The sequence below is a fragment of the Larus michahellis genome, chromosome Z (assembly GCF_964199755.1).
Source record: "Larus michahellis chromosome Z, bLarMic1.1, whole genome shotgun sequence".
Classification (NCBI taxonomy): domain Eukaryota; kingdom Metazoa; phylum Chordata; class Aves; order Charadriiformes; family Laridae; genus Larus; species Larus michahellis.
The window spans coordinates 14,002,115-14,023,373 of record NC_133930.1 but is presented as its reverse complement, the minus strand read 5'-3'; the positions used below and the strand labels follow the sequence as shown (position 1 = coordinate 14,023,373).

Below are 21,259 nucleotides of genomic sequence, written 5' to 3'. Positions count from 1 at the left end.
AAGACAGTGAATCAAAAGTGTCTGCCAAATCAGAAGTGCTGTGCAAAGCCTGTGAAATTGTAATCCAGATTTGAAACTGGCTGCTCTAAATTTTTATGTGCCTGATAAGGCTGTGTGTTCTGTCTTATTCAGGGAGAACTTTAAGTCCTGCCAACCCAGTTTTAAATTCTCGCTTCATAGGGCCTCCTATTATGAGATATCAGTTGATGATGGTCCTTGGGAAAAACAGAAGAGTTCAGGCCTTAATGTGTGTACTGGAACAGGATCAAAAGCATGGTAAGTACATGTTGCGGCTTTGATATAAAATATCGCTTCAGATGAGCTAGATGGACCTATTTTATTTGAACATTTTGTCCATACTGAGACTCTCTTGGGCTGTGGGTGAGTCAGTGCACGTCAGTTATGTCCAGACATTCTCCCTGTCAGTATGGTTCAAAGCGGTCTCGGGTATATTAGAAGAGCAGAGCACCCCTCACTTGTAGGTATGGGGAGAGGAGGTGAAAGGGTGAAGAGCTGAGGCATTGAGACAAAAGTTTACCTTAGGTGTAATTTTGGTGAAAGAGGTTGCATGGCCCATGTGGAGATGAATGGTTGGAGGTGAGGGAAGGAGATTCTGCTCTGACTTGCAGAGCATATTGGAGGATCTCTGAACTACTTGTTGGCTAAAATTAAAATGCTTAGATGAAGTACCTCAGAAAATTTAGAAAAATCTAGGCTCTAAATAGAATGGGAAAACGTACTTGGAAACAGTGTTAAGTTTCTCTGGCACATGTACTGTCCATTCTCCTTCCAAACCTCTTGCCTCTTTCAAATTTAATTGAAAGGGTACAGTCTCTTTGCCAAAATATTCCCCTTAAACAAAGATGGGCATATCTAAGCAGAGCTGTGCTAGCTTAATCAAAGGGGTAAATTCTCTTAACTTCAGTTTAAACAAGCTGCAGTACTGCCTGTAAGTCTAATCAATTTAGTTTTGAGATGAGAGACGCACGTACAGCGGGAGCCTCTTTCATTTGGAAATCTGTCTGTGCTTATGGTTTAAAAGTTTTACAACAGGCCTTGGATTCATGTGGCAGGCTAAGATGAATTAAAAGTGAAGCTTTTCATGAGATTCAAAAATGAATATTCACGCTGTAACCATGGTTATGGGGTTTTACTCTTCATTGTAATTCAGAATTTTGTATTCAGTCAGCATAACTTGGTCCTGGAGGCTGCCAAGGATGAAATTGGCAGACTGCTAGGGGAACTTTCCTAGTGTTTAGTACCTTGGGAATGTACAGTCTTAGTTCAAAGTTGTTCTTATGCGTTTCATTTGCTTATACACTCTGTACTGAGCAATCCCAGAACCAGGGACCAAACTCCAGGATTGCCCATCTCCTTTGCTTTAATCAGTGTGTACTGCTGGACTTCTTTAAACTGAGGCCAAGCCTCAGTGGAGTGAACTTACTTCCTTAGCCTGCGGTTCAGGGCCTCTCCTGGGATCTCAGACCTCCTTGGACTGAGAGGCATTTAAATGTCCAAGTGCTTTCTTCAGCTGCCAAAACTTGCATAAAAGGATATCTAGTTGAGAGGGAGAACAATTTCAAACTGCGTGTCTCAGTTTCTTGCTAGCATCTGCTCAGTCTTGCAGGTAGGCAGTAAGAGAAAGAGCCTTGGACAACCACCCTCAGCATCTCTGTAGTATATTAGATGTATAGTGGATGTCTGTTGCAGTCTTAGGTGTTTTACTGCCACGACGGAAGTGCTGGACTGAGGATTTTAAGCTGTACTGAGACCTGGGCAACTGAGATGTTCTCAGTACTGCTGCACGGGGGCTGTGATTAGTACCTAATCCCTTTTGAGCCTGGGCACAGGAGGGAGACTTTTATTGGTGTTAGACTTGGTTCAGATGGAGGCTTTATGGTGACTTGTCATGCATCCAAATGTGGCAAAAGCAAAAGTGTCTGATCTGACTCTTCCTTTTCTGTATATATTGATTCTGGTGAGATTCAAGCGCAAACTTTAGGGTACAGACAAAGAGGCATAATACTTGTAAAGAAGCCTTGAGTCCCATAAATGAGAGCTAACAGAAGGAATTAATTAGCAAGAGGCGGACGGAAGGGATAAGAACACACACAATCTCTAGGACTGTTGTGCTTCAGTTTTTTTAATGCAGACTTAAGTAATTATTGGTGTTTAAAGGCAGGAGGGTTATTGATAAGGAGACTACATACTGTGTATCATGCTTATCTTTCCTGAAGGGTTCACTTAATTATTAAGGTTTACAAAACCACAGGTAGACGTCAAACCAAGAGTTAATTTAAAGACCTTTTTTTGGAAGAAATTGATGTCAGCTCACACTTAATAGCATACCATTTCTTTTTTAATTCCTGATGTTGGACATAGTTCTTAATCTGCATGCAAGATGTTTTTTTTTTTTTTTCTCTCAAGTTGTATTGCTTAGCAAACAAGACTTCTACTTCTCTGTCTAGGTCCTATAATATTAACAAGGTAACACATCAAGCTGTTGAAGAGATCCTTAAGATCGGTGAGTGAACAGTGTGGCATTACTGGCCAAGTTTATATAAAGATACACCTTTCTAACTGGGGCTCTATCTCTTGGCTCAACAGCTAAAAAGCATGGAAGTTTGAATATGCCATTGAACATGGAACTAATACAAAAAGGTTAGTGAAAAAGACAAGATTTCTTCAAGGTATCTTAACTTTGACCAGTTCATTTTGTTTGTACCCTTAATACTCAGCACTGCTTTCAGTATTTAGCACTCTTGGAATGTTAGTCTTTCTTACAAACATTATTTAGGCACATGTGGTGAAAAAACTCTGACTTAATATGAAAGCACTTAATTAAACTTTCATATGCATAGGTCTTCAGGAGAATTTCAGTTCTCCTAAGATTAGAGACACTTAATATTTATTCACCTGAAGAGAGCTGTTGAGTGTTTGTCATGCAATAGAACTGAAAGGACTCTTCTGTAAAATTATTTTTTTTGCAGGTGAAGGCTATTAAACATCTGGCGAGGCTCCATTCCCTCTTGGTAGGGAAGCTGCTCTTTTCTGGAGGAATGTGTGTTTCTGAAAATAACTAATTTTCTCTGGAAAAACTAATTGCTGATTTCTCTATTTACAGTAACAAATGATTACAATGAGTCCCTGCTCTACAGTCCAGAGGAACCAAAGATGTTTTTCAGTATTCGGGAACCTATTGTAAACAGAGTTTTCTCAAGTAGCCGTCAGCGTGGCTTCTCTTCAAAGTAAGTGTTAGCTGTAGCAGTCACTGAAGAGTTATTTTATTCTGTGAATTTGTCAAATTAGGAGTAATCCAGGAGTTTCCCCTGAAGTGTTTCAATATCCTTGAGGGGCTTGAGTATTGTTCTCGTAACAACAGGAAGAAAATGTTTCCAAGTTGTATTACGCCTTTTTAATGTTTGATCCATGCACAATCTTACAGAAGAAAAGAATCTCACTGTGCCTTGTTTTGGGCATGTCCCTCAGTATGAGACACAGGCATTGACAAACTGTAGTGAATTCAGGAAAGGGCCGCTGAGATAATTAGGGGGCCAAAACAGGTGGTGTATCAAGGGGAGCCTCAAGTGGTGCATTTATTTAGCCTGGAGGAGACAAGACTAAGCAGGGTGGATCCAGTTGCCAGTCAGCTGCCAACAGATGGTTACAAAGGAGACTGAGTTAAACTCTTTTCAGAGCAAAACGTGAGGCAACAGCCATGATTTTATAGGATGTAAGATCCTGATAAAAATAGGAAAAAAATTTATACAGTAAGAATGGTCAGGCAGTAGAACAGGTTGCCCAGAGATTGTGCTATTGCCGTACTTGGATATGTGCATCCAAGTACCCTGCTAAATTCTTCTCCAAGTATGCTCCCATGTGATTAAGCGTATACTGACCCACACAAAGGAATGTCCAAGAACCAGTCCTATTGTTCAGGTAAGACTTGAGTTTTTTAAGCTATTTTGTGAAAACTTTTTGGTTTGTTTTTTTTTTTGCAGAGTCTGTGTCCGTTCCCGTTGTTGGGATGCATGCATGGTTGTAGATGGAGGAACATCTTTTGAGTTCAACGATGGGGCGATAGCTTCAATAATGATCGATGCAGAGGATGCACTGTGCACTGTTCTGCTGGAAGAATGAAGGACCTAGTGTCTTCTGCTGAAACAATTCTGGATCCAGAGAGGGAACTCCTGGGGATAGACAGCACATCACAATGCTGCATTATTTTGGAAGTTGGCCTTTTTGGATGCAAGAGCAATTGGCGGAAGCTTGAGATGCTTTTCATTCCTTTGGGTTGGGGAAACCTTAGTCTGATATTTAAGCTCTTTTTGCGTCTAGTGTAAAAGAACCATATCTGAAGTGTTACCTCTAACTTCAGTGAAAATTTACATTTTAACCTGCAAGGCAAACATGAAAGAACATCTTTTTAAACACAGGTAGATGGGTTCAAGTATTAAGTCAGTAGCATTAAATATTCAGATGTACAGTTTTTTAGTAAGGGTCTGGGACTGATGAAACTAAACACTTTCATGCATATAGTTTTGTAGAAACGTTGACTGTCAATCTAGCAATTTCATGCAAGGATATATAGATTTTGGTAAATCCTGATGTTGATGTAATAGAAATGGAAATACAAACCTTTTTTATGTTTTTCAAAAATTTTACAACTTCGTAGTTTCATACAAATTGTCACAATTTTTTTTTCTTCCAGTATTTTTTCTACTTTGTAGATTTACATCAGAAGTAAAAGGCTGGTTTAATCACATCTTCAATGAGATAGCTCTTTCCTGTTCTCTTTGGCTAGAGAGGGATGTGAAACCCAAGGGTTTTCTTGAGCCCTTTAACGGCAATATAGAGATTACAGGAAACATGTTGAAGTAAGATATACTCCTTCAGTGAATGGGTTAGCTGGCTAGCAGGTGTTCAGTCACAGTAGTGTGTATGTAGGTGGCTACCATTAAGAAAGGTATTTGGCCTTATTAAGTTGAATAGTTTGGAATTTTAGGTTCTGGGTTTCTTTATAATTGAGGAAGAATGAGGTGTCCTGGGTGCTATTAGTTGGAGTACAAGTCAATACCTATACGTTTCCCAGTTTTCCAAGTATGTGTTTTTAGCTTCCCCAGAAAGTCTAAATTTCCAGTCCTATTGGAATTCTACTGATATTTAATTGGCAACAAATTAATTTTAATTTTACATGCCTCTGATCATGTGTTAGATAAGGAAGTTGGTAACAGCAAAAAAGCTCCGATTGTAGAAGAGGAAATGACTTTCTAGATAATATTTTATAAAAACTGTGAACTTTGACTGCCTTTGAAAGTCTGTGCTGATGACTGCATAGATGAGAGGGCAGAATTTGAAAAAATGAAGATTCCTACAGCAGGAACTCTTCTGCTACATGACTTGAAACAAATGTGTTTTGTCCTGTCTACTACAGATCTATTTCCAAAAGTGAGTTTTCCTCAAACTACTTTTGAAAGAAGAGACTTCTGTACCAGATGTTCTCAGGTCTAATGGAAATGTTCTCCACTGTGGCCAATCAGTGTATTTATTGCCAATCACAAATGTAAACTGATCTTTATAAGTGGAGGAAGGGGATAAGGGATTTTTTTCCTTCTACTAGTTAAGTGTTTGTATTCACTCTAAACCAGAATTTAGGGGACGTTGATTTGACCAGACCATTCAGTTCTAGGAAAATGTGATACTGGTGGAGCTTTTTGAATAAGCTATCACTCTGTACATTTCACCTTTTAAGTATGCTGCAGATTGAGTTATTTACGCTATCTTCTTGAGTTATCAGGATTACAGACCAGAGGGGGAAGATCAAAGTAGCCAAATACTCTTTCTAAACTTGGCAAGTTCTGGAACTATCGGAGTAAAGCTCTTCATGTCTAAAATAATCTTCAAAATTGCTCTAGAGGTAAAGATGCAAAAGACTAATCTTTCTTTAGAAAGTTGGCTGCACAGGAAGTAGGGTGTTTTAATTATTCTTAATCCATCTGTAACCAGTTAAGGATGGTTTATGTGCCTCTGTCTAGTACACTAGTCAATATGCTGTTAAGATTCAAAAAAACCCAAACAAGCCCACAACCCACCGATGCCATTAACACTAATTTATGACTTCCTAGGACTTTACCACTGTGTTAGATCAGAGATTTAGGTATTGAAAGTGTCTTTGAATACCTGCATATACAAATTTACAGCAGAAACCCTGTCCCCTACTCTGTGTGCTGTAATGTTTTAATGGATACTAATTAGTCTGATCAGGGTGCATACCTCTTAAAGATGCCTGTCATTCCTTAATATGAACGCTGAGACTAAAAGGCGATGTTTTCAGGCCCTACAGATGCCAAGTATGATCTGGTTTAGGGCTTAGAGAGAGATTTCACAGTCAAATTCCTAACTTAGCAAAATGGAAACCTGACCTACTCATGAGTGGCCTCTACTGGTTTTGGTTATATTTAATTGCACTTCTGTTGAAGCATTTACTGGTGAATGCTTGATTTACATAACTAGGGTGATTCAGAGATCTATAATAGATAACAGTAAGCAGCTACCTTTTTTTATTAAAGAATTGTAGAATCCTTTTTAAGGATCCTTTATTACAAAGGATTGCAGTACAGACAACTTACCTGGTAGACAGTATTCTGTGACAGGACCGAGTGTTGGTTTAACACTGATTTAATCTACCTGGACTGGCAGTGAACTCTGCACCTCTTCTACCTGCTGAATCAAATCCATGGTCTTTTCATTTAGTGCCAGTCCACACTGTGTTCTGCTAAACTAGACCTGTCATTCTTTGCTTTTTTAAAAAAAGTGGTGTTTATACATTATGTAATAAAAATTAAATAGATATATGAAGTTGTCCTGTGCCACCTTTCAACTTTCAGAAGTGTTTCATGTGCTCAGCTTCTTCTTACTATGCAGTTTGTTTTAAAAACTGGTTTCTAAGCCTTTGTGCTTTAGGTAAAATGCAGAAATGTATCTATATAGCAGTTTTTGGTATGGATTGCTTGGAGCTACCGAATAACGTCAATGAGACCTTACCCAGAAGACTTCCATTGTATCATAACCAGTAGACCTGCAACAGAAATGTTTGTCCTCTCCCAGCACTGAAACTGGTAGTTAAAAAAACCATGTTCAGACTTGCTTTGACAAATTTTTCCTTTTTTTCTTTTTAACCCATGACACAAAGTTGGTGGCAAGTCAGAGAAAGTGTTCTCCCATCCATCAGTCATTTTACACAATATAGCAATTACTTAGATCTTTATTAAATGCAAGACAAATTGTATGGGGTTACATTGTGCACAGGGAGAAGAATTTACAATAGTGCTGTGCTGCAAAGATTTACTTTCTTTCTTGAAGTAATTTAAGGCATAAACCTAAGGCTGCAAGCTGTGAAGCAGCAGAATATCCAGTATCCTCCAACCTTCCATCCAACATGAGATGGTATGTTGCCCATTAACTCCTCGTAAGGGGCACAAGCCCTTTAGTGACTCAAGTCACTTAGAACAGATTAACAAGACAATGCTGTATTTGCTATACTACAGAAAGTCAGGTATCAAATTCTAGTACTCATACAATCTTTCCACAGTAATTAATCTATTCTCTACTACCAGGTATATATTTCTGAACACTTTTCTTCAGATTGAGATGGGAAACACTATGCAACAGCCCTGCAGTATTGCTGTAGGCTAATCTTAAACCATATCCATGAATAAATTCACCACCGGCTTGCTTACTGCAGTCACAGGAACAGCAGCAGCATGTTCATGCACCACACAGGGTCCAAGTTTGACCTTAGGACTTCTCAACTAACACACCTTTTGGAACATTCCAGGCTTATGCACAAGGACCCTGATGATAAACCCAGATCTACTTTTTTTTTTTTTTAAAGTCATTATCTGTCCCTATCCTGGAGGTTTGTTGGGTTGTCTGGGTGGGGTTTTTTTGGACAGTTACTCAGCTTTTCATATGACTTTAAAAAAAATTAACAGTAGAGAGTAGTGGTTAGTGTTACAGATACAAGAAGTGAAATGATATTACAAATATAAGCTATTATAAAAGAGAAATTGATGTTTCTTAATAGCACCAAAGCATCTCTTCCTTTCAGCATTCTTGTGCTGCAGTCCCAGGTTTTGGTCTGAGATCTAGAACCATTTGAGACCTCCTCCTGCATGACTTCTGCCAATTTATCAGTTGCAGTTGAAAGATCTTTCTTACTCTTTAAAGGAATTAAGAGAACAGCTTTAAGAAATTTTATCTGAGATCAGGCTCACAGAAGCTACATTAAAGTTCTATAATACTTAATCAGAAAACAGCACGAAAAAAATGATAATCAGCATCTACTTTTACAGATGCTTATCCTGAATGGGCTTTTCAGACTATATTTTGCAAGTAATCAAGAATACTAAAACAGATGTTACTTTGTGGCCTGCAAAAGAAAAACTCCACTGTAGCTCCTTTATAGTGCTTCTTAACTTGTACAGTATTGAGCTGTCTCAGCTGTTTTTCTGTAGACATCCTTCTCCTTCTTACTGTTTTCAGGTTTGGTGAATTCAGACTGAGTCCTCTGTCCCTCTCACAAACAGTGGGTAGCTTCTCATCTTATTATACCTCTTGCTCAGTTAAGGATTTGAATAGGTTAAATACCATTATTCGAGCTCTGCAAATTCAAATACAATTCCTTAATAAGCCTTATTAAGATATCTAGCACCTCTACAAGCCATTTCAGGAGCTGAACTCTTCAAGAGCTCCTGGAAGAGCTAACCAAAAGCACCTTTAGAATACCTCAGAGCAACAAAAGCTGCATCAGAACCTGCAACAGTTGCTGCAGGCTGACATTGTTTAATTACAATAATTGTTTCATAATATTTTTAAAAAAGACTTGAAGAAAAAGTCTACAAATGCTTACAGATCATCCAATTTCTAAAGACTTGAAGTAAAAAAAGATATTGTAAAAATATTTCTGAAACTACATTAAGGCATAAGACCAAGTTAGAATGCTTTTTACAGTAACAGTACTATGATTAAAGGTGCTCCAGCACTCTGCTTCTTAAGGAGCTTCACTACATGCAGTGTGTCCATCGCATCCGGTACATTGTACATGATCATAAGTCGTTAGGATTTCTCAGCGTCAGTCTGCATTTGATGCCCCAAATCTCGTGGTTCTTTTTACTGCCAACAGTTGGCCTTGCGATACTTGTAAAGTGTGAACAATTGATCTTCATGTCAGGAAGCGTTTCCTTGAGGAGCTGTAGGGAGCTATCAGTCACTATTCCAAATACCTGAAGAGTCTTTAAAGTTGGAATTTCACCAAGTTCTCTAGAAAGAGAAAAACAGAAAATTAATCATGAACCTGAAAACTTTTTTTTTCCCCCCAGTCTGTACCCAAATTAGATTAACTGCATTTCTACTGATTTTTTAGAAGTAAGGTGACTACTTAAGCTAAATTCCCCTTCCTACTTATAAAAGCACATACTTAATTGAAACCAGTTCCCTACACTAATAATTCAGGAAACCATCTGAATAAATTGCTTCTTGCTGTTCTATCTCACACAGAGTGAAAACAAATTGATTCCTCCCCTTTCATTTCTCTGGACTTAAATGTTTAGCACAAGTGGAAGGAATTGGCCCAGATGAAGTTTCAGGATGTGGCTCAACAAGCCTCTAGGTACTATCAGTCTCCCAATTTGTTGTGACGTTTTTGTTAGCCGCCAGCCCTGGCTTCTTGATTGCTTCAGTCATTTGGCCAGTCATCATGTGAACTGTGTATCTATAAACAAGTATCGGACAAAAATCGAAAGGCAGACACACACAAGCTATCATCATGGCAGCACACGCTGCTACAGAAAAGGTTCTTCAGATACCCATTTTGATAGTCCTGTTCCTCTCACAACCTTTTTGTTGCTCATTTCATGTCATTAGGACTGACATCCTTCCTGAGAGGATTAAGATGGGTAGCTGCTATCCTAATAAAAGGTAGGAAAAAAGCACAAGCAAGTAACTCTAAACTGAGTTTCAATAACTATCAATAACTGATACAGGTGCACACAAAAGCAAAGGAATATAATCAGATTAGCTAGGCAGCAAGTGCTGTCAACTCTGCTAACTTTTCCAAAGGACTATACCTTCCTTGCTGCATAACTGAAAGCCTAATGTTGATGGCGGGACTGGAACCTCCCGATGTACCTCAGTAATGAGTACCAGTAGTATAATGCCATTAAGGGAAGCCATGGTGCATGCACTGAGCAGCAAGTTCCCCGAGTACAGACTGACATCACAGAAAGATTATCTCAAGATACTTTGGTTCCAGTCGGGGTTGTCAAAGGTAGCAAACCTCTAGCAATCCGGTTATTTTATCTCAGTTCCTTATTCCTAATTCCTCATACCACTAGGTTTTTCAAAACAGTATTTGCAATTCTAAACCTAAAAGTTTAGGTAAGTTTAAAGTTTAGAGGCAAGTTTAAAGTAACATCCTCTCTATGAATAGCAAACCAAAGCCATTTAGAGATTACTTACACTAAGGCAGCAGGTGATATCTGGTAACAGCGGCTAAGACACAGATGTTGTAGAAAGATAAGTTGATGAAAATACTGGAAGCACTCAGGCTTCAACATCACGCTGTCACTGTACATGAGAGCACATGAGATACAGGTTTAAGTATAAGGCAGCAGTAATTTTGGCATTTCCAAAGTTCAAGCTGAGAAATATAATGAATATTAACTTTGTTTTCTACCACTGAAGTTTTTTTTTGCTCAATATGGAAGTAACCCATTTCTAGTGTATGTGTTATAGGCGATGGATTTTGATTTTCACTGAAGAGCAAGTGAAGCAGAAGCTTCTCTGCAGCCAGATATTCTGGAGCCGAACTCATGCCATGAAAACGCAATTACTTTACACATTGAGATTTCAAAGTCTTTTAATTGACTAGGTCAAAACCAAAATACACATTTTTTTTACAATACAGTTCTATAGCCAAGTAAAAAATTCATATCAGAGCTGAACTAAACCCTCTCTAGGATGCTAGGCTCACAAACTGTATAGAATCATAGAATCATTTAGGTTGGAAAAGACCTGCAAGATCATTGAGTCCCACTGTTAACCTAACACTGCCAGGTCCACCACTAAACCATGTCCCTAAGCACCACGTCTACATGTCTTTTAAATACCTCCAGGGATGGCGACTCCAACATTTCCCTGGGCAGCCTGTTCCAATGCTTTACGTCCCTTTTGGTGAAGAAACATCTTTCAGCTCCACCTTGGCACAGAGTAAAATGAAAGCTGTGTATGCAACCTGCAGTATGCATCTAAATGCTTCCTTCCACTCTACCTATCGACTACAATCACTTGTTAGATAACAAATATGTATGTAACATTTATGCTGAGATTACAAAAAAATTCTCAGGTTAGTTACCTGCTCCAGATTAGGTCATGCCAGACAGCAAATCTTTTGTAGAAAGTATTTTCTGGTTGTGCAATCCTACACAATTGTGCATTATTGGTATACTATAACTACACCACAATAGAACTGGCACTCCCCTGAACCATAAGGATTTATGACTCGCTGCACAGGCCTCCTTACCTCAGATCTAAATGGACGAGAAAAGGACATCTTTCCACCAGTGTTTTAACATCTGAAAAGAGGTCACAGAGAGTCAGTCCACGTTTCAGTAACAAGATGAACATGCTTTATACAGCTTACTCACTGCCACATACGTTCATTTATATCTTCTCTACTGTAACCCAGCTTCAACACAACTCTTTGTTAAAAAGATACACACTTAAAACTTACAGTACAGTCTGTGTAGTGAGATACCTTACAGGGACTTTTTTCCTCAACAAAACAAATCCATTTAGTCCAAAGAAGCATCCCTAAAAGTCAACTGTGCCAGCAACTTAGCAAGTGAGTAATTCAAGTGTTGTTGCTGTAGAAATCCACTGAGACACAGTAATAGTGAGATGCCTGAAATTCTTACGCGTAGTGGAAAAACTACCAAAAGTTTTCCACACATCAGGTACCCTTTCCGAACATCAAGTTCTTTAGGCATCTCCATTTTTACCCATAGAAAGTTCTTTCCTCATGACAGAAAGTTATGGTTTTCCTGATTTAAACTGTAAATTCTTAAGACCATCTTTACATTGTCTGCAAATAGCATAAAATCACCTGTGGCTCAGATATCATGTAAAAGGCCACTATTATTAGCAAGGTACTAATCAACATGCAAGAGGATTTTGGTACTTCATAAATCACGTGCAAAAACTGAAGAAAACAACACCTAAATTATGATGATTAGTGAACTATGCCTTATAAATTGCATTGAAACAGAGTAATTTTACTCATATAAAGTGGTTTCCAAACAGAAGAGCTTTGCACACTGTCTCTAACGGTCAGATCAACAGAAGGTTCAAATTCCTGATTTGGAGGAGATTATGTAGCATGTTTGTTTATGGGTTTTGGGCTCAGATAAAACGAAGACGTGTATTTCCCCACATGAGAATGCATGCCAAGGTCAGTGTGACATTTAAACAGAAAAAAAATAGAGGTCACAGCCTGTGTGTCACCTGCCTGCTTGTCAGCCAATGCCCTATTGTCGCATTTTCTCATTGGAAAAATTAATTTCTCTTTACCACCAAAGCCATTTCACCCTTTATCTATGCTCGTCCATTCTGTTGCGTCCTCTTCCCAAATCTAGATTCCTCTGCACTTTCTATTATCCTGCAACCTTACCCAACTTTCCGTCCTAGAACTACTAGCAAGTAAATAGTTAATGATGATTAGTGAGATTATTTGCCTTCCAAATAAACTGGTATCTGAGAACATCATGAGAGGCCGAAACTCAAGTAGCTACTACGACTGTTCTCTTTTGGAAGATGCCTTCAGCAGGCACAATGGCAGAAACCTTAAGAAGGCTCCAAGAACAATAATCTGGAAGGCTAATTCACAGTGGAACATGGGATCCAGTGTATCCTGCTTCCAGAACTTACTACAGAAGTAGGGACTATACCTTTCAGCTGCAGATTAAATCAGCTGACTATTTTTAAGTTCAGAAGACAAATCACCTCACCCCTCATGGCTGAGTCACAAACATAAATAAGATTCTCTGAGAGCAAGAACATCAAGCTATACAGAGCATAAAATCAGTGTTAGTGCATGATCTTTCTATATACACAGCAGATGCCAACCAGAAGAAAATACAAAGCCTGCTGCTTTATCCCATAGTGGAATAAAGGTTTGCCACGCTGCTATTTACCTGTTATTTGTAGATTCTGTCTGTATCCACTTAAATTTAATTTGGTTACTTTTGAAGTAACATGATTGACTGCTGCTTTGACATGGGTGGCTGTGAAGTCACACCAGGACAAGTTCAGCTCCTCCAACCTACACACAAATGAACAGAGTTGTTTGTAAGAAGGACTGAAATACAGTTTGAGTACTGATAATGTCTATTACAGTTGAGTTTTAAGGCAAAAACCTGTAACACACTTACTACCAACTTCCTGTATTCATGACTACAAATTTCACTATAACAATAATTAAGCACTGGAGCAGGTTGCCCAGTGAGGCTGTGGAATCTGTCTTTGGAGATTTTCAAGATCCAACCAGAAAAAGTCCTCATGAATGGAATGATTCAATAATATCTTAGGAAGTTAAATGGTTCTACAGGGACTGCCATGGGGAGACACTCTCTTTTCATCTTGCTTCTGGGATTTGTGACCTGAATCTGTTACTACTGAACAGATGTTCACATTGAGAGGAAAAAAGGCTATCCATTATTCGTATTGGTCAGATGACCAATTAATCCTAATTAGTATAAAATACTTCATAGTTTTATATAAGCATTGGGCCTTATATATATTGGGCCTAAGATCCGTGACCTTAACTTTCTTTACGTGCTTTATTACCTAGAGCCTATCATCATTCCAGGCTGGGACAAAGTACTTGTTTTGTGTGCAAGTGTGGTAGATGTAACCAGAGGACAAAGACACTGAATAGCACAACTAGAGCTTTTCGCTGGCAATCTCTATGTAAATGAAAAAACAGTTAAATTGTCACCAGCATTCCTCAGATCAGGTTTGCCATCTGCTATTCACTGTGTACAGTACAGACTGCCATTCTCTAAAGAGCTCACGATCCAAGTAATCAGACCAAGCAATACAAAGCATTATAAATCCATGAGAGACAGAGAAAGATTAAGGCTTTGTCTGTCCACTAACTTGCAATTTGATTAAAAACATGCTTTTGCAGAAGCAAAGATTAAGTAGATTGTCCAGCATCTCACAGGAAATCAGCAGGAAGATCAGGATATACACGCCAGCTTGACTGGGGCTCGGTTCAGTGACTTCCTGCCAGCAGACAGTTTAACCACTGCAGCTGTCAATCTGAACACAGTGCTTCATTAAGTCAAAGGTTACTGAAGGATTAGTCTATCATGGATAGAAAGGCACAATGTTTTCTGCCATTCATGCTGTACTCTGATTGCAAAGGGAGCTCTGGGACTCCACTTTTCAGTTTCAAAACACACACTTTCACTTTGTGAGGATCACATACTGCTTTCATTATGAAAAGGAAATTTACATGATAATCAAAGGAACATAAATGGCATTTATGCACCAAGAAGACTTCCTTTAAGGATGATTAAGGAAACTCATGAAAGACTACTGAAGTACATCTTTGCTATTAAAGAAGAAAATAGCTTGATGGAAGAAACTATCTAATCATTCAGTTAATAATCCACTGCTAGTCATGTAGAAATAGAAACAGGCTCATAAAAAGATATTACAAACAAGAACAACTGGGATGCAACTCAAAAGGGTCCTTTTTCTCAGGAACAGCAGTAAGCAGGAATAGCAAAAACTATTTTTGACTTACAGAGAACAGCTGCTCAACATCAGCTCCAAGGCTTCTGCAGAAAACCCTGAGCACCCACACAGATTTAATCGCATCAAACTGGGATTCTTAGCAACGCTCCTGTAAACAAAAAATAAAAGTCTGATAAAATCGCAATGTTAGAACATTGCCTGCATTGCCAGGATGTGTGATTATTTTTAAGAGCTAAGATCCTGGGCATGGAATTTTTCGTTAAACAGGCAGCACTGTGTCTTCAGTAAACTGACCAACCTAAGAGTCACTCAGTGATCTCAACTCGGTGCATCACGGCACAACTTCAAAGCAATACTTGCCTATTTACCTGGCATTCCTGACAAGTCTGCATATTTATAAACTGCTAAGTTTAAAAGGGAACAATTTCTTTTCACTCTCTCCTGTTGTATGCCATTAAAGACACACCATGGCTTACTAGTGATGACTATACTCATCCCTTTTCTGAAGTCACCCCTCTGCAAGATGGAGGCTACTCCAGAACAAAACACATATCCAAACAACATCCCCCTAAACACATTTGTTTGCAAGACTAGAGCAGACATGCAGTTGGCAAAACCTGGAAAACCCCTTACACCCAGCATCTACATCTGTACACAAGGGCAACGAAATTCCATCATTAGTGCCTAACTAGTACCCAATTTTCAGATACTTTTTATCTGTTACCAAAAGCCAAACTATACTGGTTTATTTGCGCTCTGTTTAGCCCACCTTCCCCACTGGTATAAAGAAGGCATCAGAAAGCTCAAAGCAGAAAGCAGGACACTCAGAGTCTCTGCCATCTGACCTATGGTCCCTGGCGCCTCCACAATCACCTGATGTGATTGAACTTAACTGCATACCCATTTTTGTCTTTCAAGTTTAGCTAAACAACAGTTCATCTGCCTGACAGAATCTAGTTTTCCAGGCACTCAGAATGAAGTTCTACAAAGAAGTGAGAAATAGTGCAGAACGACAATGAGCATCTAGTGGGAGAGCTGCTGAGACCCCTTAAAACAGAAAAGAACCTGTAAGCCAAACACAAAGTTCTCTTGGGAGCACAGAAATGGGAAAATAAAAGTAGCTCTGCTGTACAGCTTGGCTGCAGGAACAGCCAATGGACACATAAACCCTTGGGAGATGAGCAGTATCTCCAGGCTCCTTCTACTCGGGGAATGAAAAAAAAAAAAAGCCACCAAGAAACACTCTTGCAGAGGTGTGTTTCCTCCTCATCTCATCTCTTGGAGGATAGAAAGGAAAGAGGGAGCTCATCTAGCCTGCCAGCTTACTGTTAGGTGCCTAAAAATGGCCATTTCAAAGGATTCCCACAATGGACAACTCTCAACTGCATTTTTTTCGCTTGTCTGCAAAAAATGACAGCCCCAAACAAAATGTATTTACTGAATATTCCCAGACATGTCACTCACTTGATGATGTCGTCAGAAAGCACTAGTCCCTCCAGGCTGAGGTTCTGCAGCTTTTCACACAGACAAAGAATACTCTGGAGGTCTGCAACAGACACTGTACAGTTCGACAGATCCATATGTTGAACTCTGAGAGGCCTAAAACAGGAGAAAGGGAGGTTACTAAAATTCTATTAAAACCTGATCCACAAATTCCCTGTACCATAAATATACTCCATACACTAAAATCATGCAAAGCTTGCAGAAAAGAATTATACTGTTGCATTCAGCTGCACATTGGACATACTACTAAGCCCACTGGGCCTACTGCTAAGCTACCAGCCAGAACTGTGGAACTCTTCAAGGCATTTACAGCATTAGTCTTATGTCCTTGTTTGAGGTAAAACAGAACCAACTTTCTGTTCAGTAATTTTATTTCTTAGCTAGGCGTCTTCTAATTCTCTGAAATTAACAGCATGTTGTGTCTAAAATGGTTCGTTCGGAGTGATAAGACGGTTTGTGCCACGGAATGGTATGCAGAGAGGCTCTTGATTACACTTATTGTTGTAATAACCAAGGTCAGCTAGTTTTGTTATTTGCCCTGTTGGAGGGTCAGAAACAGAAAAGCGTAGAGGGGTCCCCCCTGCGGGGAGGAGCAGACAGGACAGGTGACCCAAAACTGACCAACAGGGGTATTCCATCCCATCTGCCCCATGCTCAGTATAAGAGCTGAGGGATCAAAGGGTCAGGTCTCCAATGTCTGATGTCTGAGGAGGACCCTGTCTGTTCATCTGCCTTTGACCCTGATCCGTGTGTCCCTGACTCCAGCTGTGGAATCCAGTTCCCGCCCTTCGCTGAGTTCAGTCTGGGACTTCCCCAGTGCCTGCCGGTGACATCATCCTGGGAGCTTAATATGGTTTTGTATATACTGTATCTATTTTATTATTTCATTTTTATTTTATTATTAATATTCCATTAAAGTAGTTTAGTTTCTTCTAAACTCGTAAATCTCTTTATCTCTCCTCCTTGCCTCTGTGTACAAGAGTTTGTGGGGGCGGGGAGCACCTGTCACCGGCCATTGGCCAAAACCACAACATCTTAACACCTGAAAGTCTATCCTGCTGGGGTTAAATATTTTTTTTTGAACTTCCAATATAAAAATGCTGGAGATGCTGACAATTCTTGGTTCTACAAGATATAAAATGCAAGTGGATGATGGTGCTTGATACTTTCAAAAATCCTATTAACTTGGTTTAAATAACTGACAGGTGAATGCAGATCCTCTTATTTCAACACATGCCTAACCATTTCTCAGCTCTTCCACACTCCAGAGACAGCGCATACACTACTACTGGTGTAGACCTTAAAACCAAAAATACACAGAGAAACCGTGAATATTTCAGACATGCTTTCAGGATCAAGAGGATGCCGGAAAAGCCTTACTTGCTTGTTTTAAACAACGGATTCCCAATACAAGATCTTGGGCAGCGGAATACAGTAACACCTGCAGGCAGCAACTGTCCAATCACTCCTGGCAGCAGATTTCTACCAGTCAGATCCAGAGTCTGCCAGAGAGATTCATCAAACCTAAGGCACAGAATTTTACTTGTCAGGGAGTTAGAAAGGGTCAGAACTATAAGTACAACTACAGAAAGTTTTCAGTGTCACAAAAGACTGAGAGGAGGCAAAGCTATCTAATAGAATTTACTAATGTTAAAATATGTGAACCATCTTTTGATTATAAATACATATAACCTACATACAGCATAAATTGAATTATACAAGAATAAACAACATGAGATCATTTAACAGTCTATGGAAGCAAAGGTTTTCTTAGTACTAAATGATGAGAAGTAGTACTTACGAAAGACGATGCCATCTCTTGCAAATCTGGGAAACTTTTAGCAAGTCATTTAGGGGCAAATATGCAAAAATTGCCAAAAGCAATTCATCTGGAAGTGCATCCCAAGAAACACCTTTAGGGAAAGAGCAAACATATTCTAGTTAAAGATGGTTCATTTTTGTCTGCTGATCAGATGCCTTGTTTGGCTTGGTTGTTAAAACCACCTCTACAGTCTCTCTCTAGGCTATACACACACCAACCCATTACTTATCCCCCTTTTCAGCTCTTCATTATAGGTGGATGTTATCACCATCTTTGCCTAGGTATGACTGGCAAAGGCAAAGCTTTCCATAACATCAACTTACTATACATATTAAAACAATTTCCCTGAAAAAATGACAAGAGTCTTTATTCACATACTCATTTTGGAAACAAAAGCATCTAAGATACTTCCTTTGTATTCTAAGGATTGTACAGTCCTCCTTTTTTTTTTTCCCTGCTGAAATCCTTCCTATACGTGTCTTGCTCACAGAAGGGTGCCCAAGGTAAGCTATGTTTTTACATGTTACACAGAGAAAAGCAGGTACTGCAAACTGCTCCTTAAAACATGCACGCTAACTATCATTCCCCACGAATTATCTGGAAGAATGTGGTGTGATCTCAATTTCTCAGGACTATGCTCCAGAGCTCTGCAAGGTGTTGCCATTCACACAGGAGATTTCTGGGTGGGGGAGCTCAAAAACAGTTGCCTATAACCCAGCACTCCATCTTAATTAAAAGTAGGCTTGTCTGAGGGCATTCCCACCTTTCGTATGACAGCCTAATGTCTGGCAAGAGCTGTTTCTTTATTTTGCATTTAGTAGTCCCTGCACACTGAAAACACATTTTGATATGAGAGAAAGCAACTCAGTACCCTGTAACCCCTTCTTCAAGTGCCCCCGGTTTTCAGGTTACAGCCCTGCTCTTTCCCTAGCACTCCCTTTCCAGGAGCCCAGGAATCTTACACCCTTTGATGTGTCTTCCCTATAGCTCTCTAGCAGGGTCCCTTGCGTTGCTCACAGTTCAGCTCCAACAGGAGCTCAGATGCTGCCCCTCCGGCATATCTCAGCCTGCAATGGGAGAGATGTGGATCTTGGTCTTGAGGACCAAGTATCTTACTTCTTAGATGCTTAAGTTAAAAGAAAAAAAAAAAAACACCAAAAAAACCAAAACAAGCCCCACCTTGGGTTTCAAAATTATACTGGGGACGGCAGCGCCAATAGCCCATATTCATCTGCCAGCCACAGCTGTATATTTTGACAAGTCTGGCCCTTCTTGGTATGTGGCAAAACATCACCTGGATGCTTGCAGAGCAAGAGATGCAGTCCAGAACCCAGCTGGGCCAAGGTGCCACCCAAGTCCTAAGCAGCAAGAGCAGACAGACACAGGGACACCCAGTACAAACCCTTGGCACACAGACAGGGGCTGGTGGGGCTTGGCAGAAGCCAACCATGGCTTATGAGGGCCCCAGTTCTGGAGGCAGACACACCGCCTCTGCTTAAAGGCTTACATAAAACAGGACATATCAGCCCAAGCTCGAAAGCCACTAGCTCTAGAAGTGATATTCTGCTTAGAAAGAGCAAAAAAAAAGCAAAGAATATAGCACTAATGTCTCGCGATGCCCACTCTCCATCTCTACAGAAGGGCAAACAAAACCTAGACCGTGGTGACAGTACCTGACTCTGTCTCTCGAAGCAACCGAGGCCGGCGCACAATGACAAAATCCTTTTCCTTCTCCTTCACCTTCTGTCGTTTCTGAGGAGGACAGGGCGACGACACCAGCAGGTCCTGTGGCGTGTTTTCATTGCCCAGCTTGTCCTTCTTAAGGACAGACACTCCCATACCCGAGAGAATCTCCGAGGTCTTGCTGGATTCCCAGTCCCAGGTGAAACCGGTGGAAACATTGCTGCTGGACGATGGGATCTCTTGGAGGTGTTTCCTACAGAGACAGCAAAACCCGCAGGCTCTGAAGCTTACGGCCAGACTGATACCGAGCGCCAAGATTATCCTGGGACGGAAGCATTTCGCAGCCGCGCAGGCACACATCACCCACAGCCACGCATCCCCACGCAGGGCAGGAACTCGACAGAAACTTGCAAGCAGAAGCCGCGGCCGCAGCGGCGGCCATGTGCTCGCTCCGGCACAACTTACACTAAAAAACCCTCTGGGGAATTAAGGGCACCCTGGATGGAGCGAGGGGGCGAACCGAGGAGGGGGAAACTAGTGGACGAAGACGACGGAGGAGGGCAGCGGCAGTCCCTCACGCAGGCGGCGCCGTTCCAGGCGCTGAGGTGCGCGGCTGGCGCCCAACGGCCGTTCGGCCGTTGGGCGCCAGCCGCGCACCTCAGCGCCTGGGAGGCAGAGAAGCAATCTGGGGGACACCCATCCACCCCTACACCAGCCATTCTAGGAGGCAACTCTCCCTCGGCGCCGAGCCCGCCCGCCTCTCCCCTACCTGTGCATGGCGACCGCGCCGGCGGGAGCTCCGCGCTCTTCAGCGCCGCGCCGTCCCGCCGACCGGAAGTCGGGGGTGTGGCGCCGCAACGCCTGCCGGGAGTTGTAGTCCGCGAGAAGGAGGGGTGTGGGGGGTGCCTCCTCCACCTCCCCGTACCCACAATGCTTTGCGGCGGCCGTGAGGACGTCAGCGCTTGGCGAGGGGCGAATGGCGGCGGCGGCCACGGTCGCCCTGAGGCGGAAGGAGGCGGGCGCGGCCGCTGTTGTTTTCTGCGTCGCGATCTGAGCTCTCGTTTGGTGGACGCGGCGACAGGCAGGATGGCGGGCGGCGGTGCCCCGCGAGGGACCGGCTGCTGAGCACGGCGGGGGGCTCTGTGGTGAGGGAGCGGCGCGGGCCAGGGCACCGTCGGGCACCGCGAGGAGGCCGCAGAGGTGCTGGAGCCTCTGGGAGGGGTGGGTGCAGCTGTGTCCCGCTCGCTCCGAGCCGGGTGTGTGGCCCTGGGGCCTGAGCACGTCCCGGGCTGCCTTTGAGGGGGACCTGGAGAGGTGGGAGAGGAGAGGGCGTGTCTGGGGGTGTCCGAGGGGGGCGGGAGGGACGTAGGGTTAAGGCGTGTGTGTTGATGTTTGTTAAGCGCCTGCAGACTTTGGTTGTGTGCTCCTTAC

The 21,259-nt window shown here is 41.5% G+C and overlaps 3 protein-coding genes across 7 annotated transcripts in view; 2 read left to right on the top strand and 1 right to left on the bottom strand.

Annotated features, from left to right (window-relative positions):
* Positions 1–6,854, top strand: part of NADK2 (NAD kinase 2, mitochondrial) — a 31,108-nt gene extending 24,254 nt beyond the window's left edge. The window contains 5 exon segments of the mRNA XM_074569686.1: positions 133–276; positions 2,469–2,524; positions 2,608–2,661; positions 3,125–3,248; positions 4,002–6,854. Of these exon segments, the coding sequence (XP_074425787.1) occupies positions 133–276; positions 2,469–2,524; positions 2,608–2,661; positions 3,125–3,248; positions 4,002–4,140 (517 nt within the window). The 3' untranslated portion in view covers positions 4,141–6,854.
* Positions 6,855–7,247: 393 nt separating this feature from the next.
* Positions 7,248–20,929, bottom strand: SKP2 (S-phase kinase associated protein 2). Its single transcript, XM_074569247.1, has 10 exons — positions 20,598–20,929; positions 19,819–20,081; positions 18,125–18,236; positions 17,704–17,847; positions 16,285–16,419; positions 14,870–14,968; positions 13,251–13,378; positions 11,582–11,633; positions 10,519–10,626; positions 7,248–9,321 (listed from the first exon to the last, which is right to left on the bottom strand). Exons 1-10 carry the CDS (start codon positions 20,603–20,605, stop codon positions 9,108–9,110), a joined length of 1,263 nt encoding a protein of 420 aa, XP_074425348.1. The 5' UTR covers positions 20,606–20,929; the 3' UTR covers positions 7,248–9,107.
* The window catches only part of LMBRD2 (LMBR1 domain containing 2), a 30,820-nt gene continuing 30,321 nt past the window's right edge, over positions 20,761–21,259 (top strand). Inside the window, exon 1 of one of the 5 annotated variants that reach the window (XM_074569244.1) lies at positions 20,761–20,973. The gene's annotated coding sequence lies outside the window, so the exon portion shown is untranslated. Of the gene's footprint in view, positions 21,050–21,259 lie in introns of all 5 variants that reach the window. The other 4 variants (XM_074569242.1, XM_074569246.1, XM_074569245.1 and 1 more) reach the window with 4 other exon arrangements.